The 13,491-nt window shown below is 39.1% G+C and overlaps 1 protein-coding gene across 3 annotated transcripts in view; it reads right to left on the minus strand.

Annotated features, from left to right (window-relative positions):
• The window catches only part of LOC136856581 (paired box protein Pax-6-like), a 58,453-nt gene that overhangs the window by 9,619 nt on the left and 35,343 nt on the right, over positions 1-13,491 (minus strand). For all 3 annotated transcript variants that reach the window (XM_067134460.1, XM_067134461.1, XM_067134462.1), the window contains one exon: positions 1,634-1,819. In XM_067134460.1, coding sequence (XP_066990561.1) covers positions 1,634-1,819 — 186 coding nt within the window. The remainder of the gene's footprint in view (positions 1-1,633; positions 1,820-13,491) is intronic.

Here is a 13,491-nt window from a genome sequence, read left to right on the forward strand (position 1 = left end):
CCAGTCCTGTAGCAAAACTGCTGTAACTTATGGTGACAAAAATATCATGGTATTCCGTCTAGGAGACTGAAACATAACCTCATTTTTAATGAATACTGACTACACGGTGGTGTTCAAGTATTCAAATACATAATTTATATATATGGAGAAAAACCCACAGTTATGTATGGGCACAAATATAATTAGAAATAAATCTCTACAGAGAGCTTTCGGAAATCTATTCGATTCCCCCTTTGTAATAATAATAATAATAATAATAATAATAATAATAATAATAATAATAATAATAATAATAATAATAATAATAACTGAAAATTACTCACGAGTCTTGAAATGGAGTAACAAACCCACAGTTATGTACGGGTACAAACATATTTAAAACTAAATCTCTACAGAGAGTTTTCTGGAATCTGTTCGATTCTCCTTTTCAATCCCTAAAGCTCTCTGTACAGGATTAATTTTAAATATAATTGTCCCAGTACATAACTGTGAATTTCTTTCTCCAAAATATACACAGGGTAAACAGTAATCTCTTTGTCAAATAGAGAACACGTGCAAACGGGGTAACAGACACTGTAATTCGTCTACTGCCCTTTTCGACCACAAAATAGATTCTCATCGTGGTACAGCTGACCCTGGGAAAAACAGGTATTCGATCCCATAATGATCTCACGAGAAGGGATTGTCAGATTCTCCCGAATGGAACAAACTACAGAGCATTTCTTTGAACCTTGCTACAGAAGACTCTATTCATTATCTCGTTGCCCTTCAGTTTTAAAGTCAGAACTGCTGCGCAGAGTTTCTAGTGATACGCTTCGGTATTAACAAACGTAATTCAAGACTCTGTGCACATTAGAGAGCACTAAAAATGAAAGTGCAAAATGATTAAGAAAGTAATAATACTGAAAGAACAAAAGGTTACGCTACAAACTTCCATCTGTTCCCACCGTTTCCAGACTAATTTACTTTCATACTAGAATATTTAGCAAACAATATTGGTCACGTTGAGCCAAAATAGCAAAGGCATGTAACAAATGCAAATCAATTATTATTATTATTATTATTATTATTATTATTATTATTATTATTATTATTATTATTATTATTGTTATTGTTGTTGTTGTTGTTATTATTATTATTATTATTATTATTATTATTATTATTATTATTATTATTATTATTATTATTATTCTGAAGATGAACCTTATTCCTATGGAACAAGCCCACCACAGGGGCCATTGACTTGAAATTCAAGCTTCCAAAGAATATGGTGCCCATTAGGAATTGAGAGAAGGTAAAGGGAAATACAGAAAGAAGAGATACAAATTATTAGAAAGAAAAGAAAAGAAAAAAATTATTTAATAAATTTTGACGAACTGGCGTAACCCTTTTTTTTCAAGTTTTCGAGTTTTCCAGTCAAAGTGCCTCAGTTTTTTTTTTATATTCTATAACATATTAAAACATTTCACCTATCTGTGTTGTCAGATTTTCAAAAAAAGAAAAATCCTCAGATCAGCCAGTTGGAAACTCTGTCTGTCAGATTTTCCAGAAGAAAAATTTCTTCAGAAGATGAGCCAATTAGAAGCTCTGAACAGTATCAAGACCTCTGAAACCCATTTCCTCAAATAATTACCGAGAAGTTTGCTCACTGCGCCCTGCTGGGACACCATCTGCTGAGCGAGTTCATACTGACGAAGGGACGGCAGGGAGTACCGCGTGAGGTCTAAGGGCGAAGCCGGCGACGCTGCAGAAGGCGAGGAAGAAGAAGATGATATGCTACTGCGGGTGTACAGGTCTCTCAGAGCTGCCGGGACGGAACCTGGAGAAATAAAAGACAAAAATAAAGCAATAAAATAATACAGTCACGCATGGGAATGGCTGTGAGGACAAAAGAATAACACTGCCTCAGGTACAAACATCTCTCTCTCTCTCTCTCTCTCTCTCTCTCTCTCTCTCTCTCTCTCTCTCTCTCTCTCTTAAAGAGGCTTTTTAGTTTTGATGATAGGTCTCACACGAAAGACACAAGTATTTTCTTATCAGTATCCATAATTATTATTATTATTATTATTATTATTATTATTATTATTATTATTATTATTATTATTCAGAAGACAAACCCTATTCATACGGAACAAGGTTATCAAAGGGGCTATCGACTTGAAATTCAAGCTTCCAAAGAATATTATGTTATTATTATTATTATTATTATTATTATTATTATTATTATTATTATTATTATTATTATTATTCAGAAGATAATGGAACAAGCCCATCAAAGGGGCCACTGACTTGAAATTCAAGCCTCAAAAGAATAGTTCAAAAGAAGAAAAGAAGAAGAAGAAGAAGAAGAAGAAGAAGAAGAAGAAGAAGAAGAAGAAGAAGAAGAAAGAAGAAGGAGGAGGAGGAGGAGGAGGAGGAGGAGGAGGAGGAGGAGGAGGAGGAGGAGTGATCGTTCCGAAGTAATCAAAGAGTAATGTCAATTGGCGATGAAATGAGAGAGCATTGTCTTTCAAAAATTACCTGATCGTTTATCTCTCTCTCTCTCTAATTGGATTCTGTCTACCAGTTGACCTCGATGGTTTCCTAGAAGTCACTCCTTCTGTGTTTTCTCTCCGTGAGATGAGAGCTTTTATGAATATTATCCCTAGAGACTAAATTTGTAGTGGAGGTCGTTATGCTACTGATGAGAGCATTCTACCATGGGGATATGAGGGTAGAAATTTGCTAAATAGGCTTTTTAGTTTTCCGTAAAAAAAACATCTATTGAGATGGCTATCTGTCTGTCCGTTCGCACTTTTTCTGTCAGCCCTCAGATCTTAAAAACTGCTGAGGCTAGAGGGCTGCAAATTGGTATGTTGATCATCCAGCCTCCAGTCATCAAACATACCAAATTGCAGCCCTCTAGCCTCAGTAATTTCTGTTTTATTTAAGGTTAGGAAGGCTATAGGACATGCCACCACCGGGCCGTAGCTGAAATTTTCATGGGCCGTGGCTGAGAGTTTCATACAACATTACACGCTGTACAGAAAGCGCGATTGCGCCGAAGAAACCTCGGCGCATTTTTTACTTGTTTCTTTTCGATCCTGTAAGCAATCCTCTTACAACACTTGTACTTGATGTATTGTCAATCATTCAGGAGATAAGCCAAGCCTTTATTACTGCGGTGGCGAAATTGAAAGATATTTTGAAGGTGACCTTTGGTAAGTCACCAGAAGCTCTTCCCTCTGGGCTGGGAGACATCGCCCCTGACAAATATTCCCAGACCCCTTTGGCAAAGTCCTGAGATGTATGCTAGTATTGCACCAGACCCGGTTTCTTTTTACAATGTCCCTGAGTTAGGTTAGGTTAGGTTGGGTAAAAAGCGAACTCCATAGCAATTTGGGTGTGGGAAACATAATGGGATTATTTTCAAGAAAATTCTATGGTTGGTTTTTAAGATATGGCGTCCCGCTTTTTTCGGGGAAAGGTCCCGGCGGCACTGGGTTACATCCCAGGAGAATGCGACCCGTGGAGGCAGGTAACGTCAGAGTCATCTTCATACAAACACGCTGCGCAGATGCTAATAAACATGCTAATGTTTCTCAATAACCACCGGGAACAGCGAAGGCGATTACAACCCACAAACACCTGCTACTACGGCTGTTGATACAGGTGTCAATTATGGAGCAACAGCGGTCTTGGAGAACAGAAGTTCTGGGCATAAATGTAATTAGAACAAGTGCACCAATGGGGTGTCTAATCAAACAGCTAGATAGACGGACAGGTGTAGGCAGACAGGTGTCCTTTTCATTACGTCTGGGAGACGTAACCGTTCAGGGGCGCGTAACAGATGTATAGTTTTGACAGGTAATTTTTTTTTGTTGGGGTTGGTTGGGGGAGGCAGTTACCTGGAGAATTGAGTTGGGGGCACCTTGAAACGCCCCGTATGACCTGAATGATTCTTCTTGTCGTTTTAACAGAAACACCAGTGTGCAGTAGTAAATGTGCCTCGCTGTCGAACTTCTCCAACGTTCCAGAGGTCCTTCATCCCTCCTCACACCGTTGGACTGTGGAACAAAAGCCTCCCTACTGAGGACGTAGAGCAATTGGAACTTCTTCTTCAGAAGTTCAAGCGTGGAAGCAATGCATTACTATCCTAATACAATTCAACTTGCATCCTGATATTTTACTTACATTTTTATCTATATATTAATTTATTAATTTATCTGTTTTTCTGATACCTGATCTCCCCTTTCTGTATTTCACTTTACCTTCTGTTATTTCTTTCGAATGAACACCATAATATTCTTTGGAAGCTTGAATTTCAAGTCAATGGCCCCTGTGGTGGGCTTGTTCCATATAAGTAGGGTTCATCTTCTGGATAATAATAACCAAAATTTTCAGACTGTTGGAGGGAGGGAAACCAATCAATTAATATTATAATCTATAAATATTATAATACTATAGTTACAGATACGTGACGTCTCAGGATTATACCCGTTTCCTCCCTACGTAGGATTGAGCTAAACAATTAAAGAAAATTGTCTCACGAGATTGCGACTTTTCCCGTACTTGTACGAAGCAATAACTCAGTTGTTATTTTAACTGTAATTCTGTAATTCAGTACAATTTTTTTTATAGATCTGGTATGCAGCAAGCTCATCACTAATTATAACAGCAAATCTCGGTAGCTGGGGATAAAATCATATATACAGTATGTGCAGTATATACTACGACAGTTATTTCAAAACAGACAAGTGTTTTACTAAGGGTTCGATTGCATCAGACACAGAGTGAGTGGATTCTCCATTTTATTTTTTTTTTATTTCTCTTTTAGTTTTCTGCAAAAGAAAACTATTGTGCCGGCTTTGTCTGTCCGTCCGCACTTTATTCTGTCCGCACTTTTTTCTGTCAGCACTTTTTCTGTCCCCACTTTTTTCCCGTCCGCACTTTTTTCTGTCGGAACTTTTTTCTGTCCGCACATTTTCTGCCCGAAATTTTTTCTATCCTCACTTTTTCTGTCCGCACTTTTTCTGTCCGCACTTTTTCTGTCCGCAATTTTTCTGTCCGCCCTCAGATCTTAAAAAATACATAGGCTAGAGGGCTGCAAATTGGTATGTTGATCATCCACCCTCCGATCATCAAACATACCAAATCGCAGCCTTCTAGCCTGAGTAGTTTTTATTTAATTTAAGGTTAAATTTAGCCATAATCGTGCTTCTGGCACCGATATAGGCCAGGCCACCACCGGGCCGTGATTAAAGTTTCATGGACCGCGGCTCATACACCATTGTACCGAGACCACCGAAAGATAGATCTATTTTCGGCGGCCTTGATTATACACTGTAGCGGCTGTACAGAAAAAACGACTGCGCCGAAGAAACTTCGGCGCAATTTTTACTTGTTTTTTGTAGGTCGTCATTCTTGAAAATGGAGAATTTCATTTTCTAAGAGAGAATCTTTTATTTTATACTTTTTTGAAACGAAGAATATGGAGAAAGTTCGCTTTCCTTAAAGATGAAGATAGAAAATAGATACTTTTCTTGAGTGAAATTTCTTGGTGCATCGACAAAGATACAATGAATATCCATTAGTCTTCTTAAAGCTTAAGGATTGTCAGTGTATGTTTATCTATATAAGAATTACTCTGCAGAAAAGGGTCTGATTCTGTCCTTATACACTGAAGTGTTCAATTATCTATTTTTAAAAATAGGAAAACCAAAAATAAGGACTCCTTAGAAGACAGAATACTCCCTTCACTCTCGTCTTTCAAGTTGATCAATCACGTCAGGGGAAAAGGTCTTCCTCCTGAAGAAGGGTTGGCGGCGGGGGGAGATGCCCATTCCCTTCCTGGGGCCCATCATCACCCGGCCCCATCACGGGCGGCATCTGCGCATCAGGACGGGAAAGGGCGAGATTCACAATTTAGGCAAATTGCCGCTTCAGGTATCACGATTAGTGGGTGAATATTCTCCTTTAACACTTTTGATAGATTCATTTTAAATTGCTTTGCCTCCCTCTGCCTCTCCCTGCCTCGTCCTACCTCGCCATACCTCCCGTACCTCGCTCTACCTCTCCTTACCTCTCCGTACCTCCCCTACCTGCCCCTACCTCTCTCTACCTCTCCTCTCCCTACCTCTCCCTTCCTCCCGCTACCTCTCTCTACGTTCCCCTACCTCGCCATACCTCTCCCTACCTCTTCCCTCGCCCTACCTCCCCTTACCTCTCCCTACCTCCCCTTACCTCTCCCTGCCTCTCCTTACCCCTTCCTACCACTCCTTACCTCTCCTAACCTCTCCCTACCTCCTCGCCCTTCTCCCTACCTCTCCCGTCTCCCTATCTCTCCCTATCTCTCCCTACCTCTCCCTACCTCTCCCGTCTCCCTATCTCTCCCTATCTCTCCCTACCTCCCCCTACCTCTCGCTCTCCCTTCCTCCCGCTACCTCTCCCTACCTCGCCCTACCTCTCCCTGCCTCGTCTTACCTCTCCCTACCTCCCCCTACCTCACACACACACACACACACTCTCTGCAGAAGCAGCAGCGGCGAGTAATTTCGCAAATAGGACACCCGTATTTACACCATTATCGGAAAGCTCGACGACCATCTTCAGTTTTGATAACCCCGGTATTTCGCTTCCTCTCGCCCACCCCCTCCCCCCTCCCCCCTTCCCCAGATAACCCCCACCCCCGTCGGCGAAATGATGGATGTCGGAGGCGAGAGATTGTGCAATTTCGGATAATTTTATGTAATCAGTCATTCTGTCTGCGCACACACACGCCTGTCCGTCATCAGACGCATACCGGCGCAGGCGAGCAGCGGGGAAAGAAAGGTTTATGGGACCAGCTGCGGGTGACGTGTTTTTCGGGGAAAGGGTTCGGCAGCAAAAGCAGCGGCTGTGGGCGGGCCGAGAGGTTTTTTGGGGAGGGGTGGGGGGGCTGCTTTTTCGGAGCACTGATTCTTCCGTTGCTTCCTCGTCTCGATGTCGCCTTTTCGTTCTTCTTCGCGGGCGTGTATGACCGTGATATTTGTCAAGTGATTATAATGCAAAATTATAATATAAACTCACGTAATTATAATACAGAATTGTTGCACGAACTCACGTAATTGTAATATAAAATCACGTAATTATAATACAAAATCATAATACAAACTCAGGTAATTATAATATAAAATCACGTAATTATAATACAAAATTATGATATAAACTCACGTAATTATAATGCAGAATTGTTGCACGAACTCACGTAATTGTAATATAAAATCACGTAATTATAATACAATATTATAATACAAACTCACGTAATTATAATATAAAATCACGTAATTATTATACAAAATTATTATAAAAACTCATGTAATTGTAATATAAAATCACGTCATATTGATACAAAATTATAATATGAACTCACGTAATCATAATATAAACTCACGTCATTATAATACAGAATTATTGTACGAACTCACGTAATTGTAATATAAAATCATGTATTTATAATACAAAATTATAATGCAAAATCAAATAATTATAATACAAAATTATGATACAAAATCACGTGATTATAAGACAAAATTACAATATAAACCCACGTAACTATAATACAAAATTATGATTCAAAATCATGTAATTATAACACAAAATCACGTGATTTTAATACAATTATAATACAAAACCACGTGATTATAAGACAAAATTACAATCAAATCAGATCTTTCATTTCAAGAGTCCCTTACGGCCCATGAAACTTTAACCACAGCCCGGTGGCGGCCTGTCCTATATCGTTGCCAGAAGCAAGATTATGGCTAACTATAACCTTAAATAAAATAAAAACTACTGAGGCTAGAGGGCTGTAACTTGGTATGTTTGATGACTGGAGGGTGGATGATCAACATACCAATTTGCAGCCCTCTAGCCTTAGCAGTTTTCAAGATCTGAGGGCGGACAGAAAAAGTGCGGACAGACAAAGCCGGCACAATAGTTTTCTTTCACAGAAAACTGAAAAAAACCTCACGATTGAAAAACCTTCGAGGAATTATCCGAAACGAAGACAAAACAAAATGGAGTCTGTCATGTCAGGACAAGACTGACAGACTAATCACTAATCACGAGACGAAGGAACGAGATGGTGGAATTCATCAAACGCACTGATCCCCAGAACTGACGGTTGATAGATTGCGTTCCCTCTTGCGTCCATCTATCATGTCCTCTGTCAGACCAGAAGATTCATCCGCGGACTTTTGTCCGCTGCATCAGCCATCAATAATGGGAAAAGCGATTTCCCCCCCCCTAATCATCATCTGATTTTTCTAGTCCCGGTTCGTGTCAGTGAAGCTTCGGACTTGATTCGAAACTAGGACTAGCAAATTGGGTTCCCGCAACTAAGAGAATCTCTCTCAACACAGATACAATGAGTTTCTAGCAAATGAGTTTCATGGGCCGTAGCTGGAAGTTTCATACAGCATTATACACTGTACAGAAAACTCCGTTGAGCCGAAGAAACTTTTTTTTTTTTAAGTTTCTTATTTTTTCCAGACAAAGTGTCTCTTAGTTTTTGATAGAATGTAACCTCAAAATTTCAGTTGTCCGAATTGGTAGATTTCCCAACAAAATTCCCTCAGAAGATGAGCTAATCAAAAGCTCTGATAATGCGAATTATTATTATTATTATTATTATTATTATTATTATTATTATTATTATTATTATTATTATTATTATTATTATTATTATTATTATTCAGAAGATGAACCCTATTCATATGGAACAAGCTCACCAAAGGGGCCACTGACTTGAAATTCAAGTTTCCTTAGAATATACTGTTTTTATTATTATTATTATTATTATTATTATTATTATTATTATTATTATTATTATTATTATTATTATTATTCAGAAGATGAACCCTATTCATATGGAACAAGCGCACCAAAGGGGCCACTGACTTGAAATTCAAGCTTCCGAAGAATATTACGGTGTTCATCACGCTCTCTCATAGGCCGTACTCCAAACGCGCGTGTGTAATTATTAAGGTACCTAAAAATAACCAACCTCCGCTTTGCCTCAAAGCAAGCAGAGATTGATAAATGGCAGGCTTCAGTAGCACCTACCAAAGCACTTGAACTACATACACGAACTGTAAGCTACTAGATAATTAATGGCCTCCGCTGCTCGCCGCAACTTCATGCATGATTGATTGCTTTTGCAAGCAACTTTACCTGAAGCCTTTGAGTCTAAATCATTCGTATGTATTTCGCATTTATTCTGTAGATTTTTAACCTTCACGTCTACCAGAGAACGGGTTATTTTCCAAAGCCCGAAATATTATGATTGACTCATTGACTTGTTGACAAAGCTTGATGTCAATTTCGGGTCTATTTTGTATGATTGATGTGCGTAGATTTTTTCAAAACAAAGTTCATAGGAAAACTCGTATATACTCAAGTACTGTAATATACAGCAGTAATCTAGTGACGTTACTAGATGGATTACTAAAATGCGTTTATTGCTTATATTGTTTGTTCATTCGAAAACAATAAACGACGATGTCAACAAAAAGATGGACGAGTGAATGAACAGAGGTAATATGCAGCTTTCGTCTAGCCCAGTGGGATATAAAATTTAAGGTTCAAATCTATGTACAGGAGGTTATTCTTGATGCAAAGGGGTTCCTCTTGAAAATAAACTGTGCCAGTAGTGATAATAATGATTATTTTCAAGAAAATTCTATGGTTAGTTTTTAAGATATAGCGTCCCGCTTTTTTTCAGGGAAAGGTCCCGGTACTCGGTTAGTTTAGGTTAGGTTAGGTTAGATTAGATTGGGATTAGAAGGGTATTTCGGGTGTGGGAAATCATAATGAAATTATTTTCAAGAAAATTCTGTGGTTAGTTTTTAAGATATGACATCCCGCTTTTTTTCAGGGGAAGGTCTCGGTACTCGGTTAGGTTAGGTTAGTTTAGATTAGATTAGATTGTGTTAAACACGGTAATTTGTGTGTGGGAAACATAATGAGACTATTTTCAAAAAAATTCTATGGTTATTTTTTAAGATATGGCATCCCACTTTTTTCAAGGAAATGTCCCGTACTCGGTTACATCCCGGGAAATTGCAGCCGGGAGCATCGCCAAACATGTGTGGTGAAGGACTGATTGCTTTCTTAAAGAACAGCCGTTTCCAGAGGAAACATCAGGGCTGCTTCGCTGAATCATTCTGGAAGCGTAAATGCAGTAAATCATGACAGAATTTCTCTCCGCAGTGGATAGACCATTTGTTAATCCGCTGCTAACAGCAATTACATCACTTGAACCTGTGTTCCAATTCTGTCCACATCAGATGCATTATATTACTCCACGTAAATCAATTTAGTTATGCCCAAAGGCCTGAGAGCTTTCAAGAGATAAAGAAAAAGATTAAAAAAAAGGCTTTGATTCATAGATCAGAAATTCCCTTTGCACCAGTTTTTTTTTTTTTTTTGGTAGGAGGCTGGGTCTTCCTCGTCATTGAACTGAACTGAATATGGAATTTAGACCAAAGGCCAAGCACTGGGACCAATGAGGCTATTCAACGCTGAAACGGAAATTGACAGCAAGAGTTTGAAAGGTGTAACAGGAGGAAAACCTCAAAGTTGCACCCATGAATCAGTTGTTAGGAGAGGGTGGAAAGCAAGATGGAAGAAAAAGAATGTGAAACGAGGTACAGTGAAAGGAACGAAAGGGGTTGCAGCTAGGGGTCGAAGGCACGATTTAAAGAACCTTAAGTAATGCCTACAGTGCACCGCATGAGGTAGCACTGACGGGACTACCTCCCTCGTCTTGCAAAGCAGAGTTTTGACCCCACCCGAGAAGTTTGCAAGTCTGGCTCCTCGTAACATCAATTTCATCCTGGGAATTGTCGCTTGCTTCGTTCATTCGGGACAGGACGCAATAATTCCTGAGATGATTTATTGCCCTCTCGAGATTAGAGAGGGAAGGGTTTCGTGCTCATTTCTTCAGGCCAAATTTTGAGAGCTTAGCTTTTACTGTAGTTTAGTCTGGATGAATTTTGAGAACTTGGGTTTTACTGTAGTTCTTTTGTTCTCTGATAGTCGAGAGAAGGATAACAATACTGTGATAATGATAGTTGCGTCAGTTCTAGTAGAAGGGTCGTGAATTTATCCATGTTAATGGAATGCGTATGTGTGTGTGTATGTGTATGTGTGCATTACTGAAACCTTACCACAAACCTTTGAAAACCTCGGTAAGAAAATGAACCTATGAGCCGATTTTCATGAAAATGGGTGGCTTCAGTAAAAAAAAATTAATACTATATTCTTGTTCCTTTTGGTAAGCTAAGGATAAACTCGATAACTCCCACCGCATCAACTTCTTTCAGCTGCACAGATGCATCATCAGCAGTGCTTCGATACCCCTTTACATATTCTGCGCCGGTCATCTTTCTTTCCAACGCAGTATCTCAGTTCCTGGGCATGAACACTTTATTCTAACACTTAGGACACTTCTTACAACTCAGGATTCTCTAGCTCATATTCTTGTCCCCGAAGACTTCTAGACTGTCGTTGTAAACGGCTTATTCTCTTCCATTCTCTCGACATGACCGGAGCACTTCTGAGTACTCTGCTCCACCTTAAATTCATGCTAACCTTGTCTCAAGCTTTTGTGCTCCTTGAAAGGGATATTTCCTAGATAGGGACCCCAAGCAAAGTTTGGGGGTCGTTATCTAAGACTAATATTTCTAGGGGGTCATTTACAGTCTTTTGTTTATGTTTTTGCGGAAATCCCCAACGGGATGGTACTAAACACGCCTCAAAAGTGGATACATACCAGGTTAAACCCTTTGGGGTCACTATCTAGGAAAGATCCCTAGGAAGTTCTCAAACTTTAAATGTTCTTTCTCCAGATTGATAAATGCACAGCTCATCTCAGTAGTCCATTAGAAGCCTTTCTTATCTCAAGAACTAGCACGTTAGATTCTTGTTCTTGTCCAGACTTCACTCTTCTATCATTCTAAGCACCAGCCATTGAGGCTTGACTAGGTTGTTGCCTAGTTTTGCCCCAAACCAGTCACTCTTTCGCCCACATAAGTTTCTTCGAACTAAGAGACTTTTAACTGTTTTTTTTTAACCAAACTTCAGCTATGCTTTGAGCCTTTCATATACTCCTGAAAATCGGTTGGGTCTTTCATATACTCCTGAAAATCGGTTGGATTTTCCTGCAGATTTTCTTGCAACACGGATGAATATTTCCAGGATCTTTATTGCGCTGTACATCATTTTGCCGAAGAATAGAAGTGCGATTTGCGCATTCTACAAAAAAAAAAAAAAAAAAAAAAACATTCTCCGCAACTGCATTCATCCAAGGCAGTTACGAGTTCTATATAAAAGTCTAATCTTGCTCTGCCGAATCCCACAATAACTCACGCCCGGACAAAGCGCGAGGAAGGAAGGTTCCTGATATAACGACGTGAAACCTTTTTGCAAGTTGCGGCGTAATGGCGGAGCAGTTGTGATCACCATTTGCGGTGAAAGCTTTTTCATCATATTTCACGCGATTTTCGCATTCCGCTTTGTGTCGCAGCTTAGGGAAATGCAACACTCGCGGCTGATATCCTATTCCGTCCTGTCCCCCTGGGTAAGACGAATAAACAAGCAAACAATGCGCCGAAGCGTATAATGCTGATGCTGAAATTCTCGGCCACGGTTCATGTAACACCTGGGGAAGACGAATGAACAAGAAACAGTCAAGCGAATCGGTTTTCAGGTGGAAACTTTCAGCCACGGCCCATCCTTACCCGCGGCCATCAGCGACGGTCAGGTGGTGGCACGATTATATCGCTGCCAGATAGCTTTAACCTTAAATCAAATCAAAACTACTGAGGAGGCTAGAGGGCTGCAATTTGGTATGTTTGATGACTGGAGAGTGGATGATCAACATATCAATTTGCAGCCCTCTAGCCTCAGTAGTTTTTAAGATCTGAGGGCGGACAGAAAAAGTGCGGACAGAATAAAGCGCGGACGGACAGACAAAGCCGGCACAATAGTTTTCTTTTACAGAAAACTAATAAAAATTCAGAATCATTTTCCTCCCAACTTGCATTCGGCTATGTGTCCTAACGTACACAGAGCCTTTTGGATAAACCAATCCACAGTTGTGTATAGGTACAGATATATTTTTAAATGAATCTCTGCAGAGATCTTTCGGGAATCTGATTGATTCACCTTTTTAATAATAATAATAATAATAATAATAATAATAATAATAATAATAATAATAAAAAATACTGTAGCGTGAGTCTTGACATGGAGAACCAAATTCACATTTTTAATTATTATTATTATTATTATTATTATTATTATTATTATTATTATTATTATTATTATTATTATTATTATTATAAAGGGGACTCGATCAGATTCACGAAACTTCTCTGTACAGATCATTTTCAGATCTATTTGTCCCCATACACAACTGTGGATTTGTTATTATTATTATTATTATTATTATTATTATTATTATTATTA

Source organism: Macrobrachium rosenbergii, chromosome 36 (assembly GCF_040412425.1).
Source record: "Macrobrachium rosenbergii isolate ZJJX-2024 chromosome 36, ASM4041242v1, whole genome shotgun sequence".
In the NCBI taxonomy this organism is placed as follows: Eukaryota; Metazoa; Arthropoda; class Malacostraca; order Decapoda; family Palaemonidae; genus Macrobrachium; species Macrobrachium rosenbergii.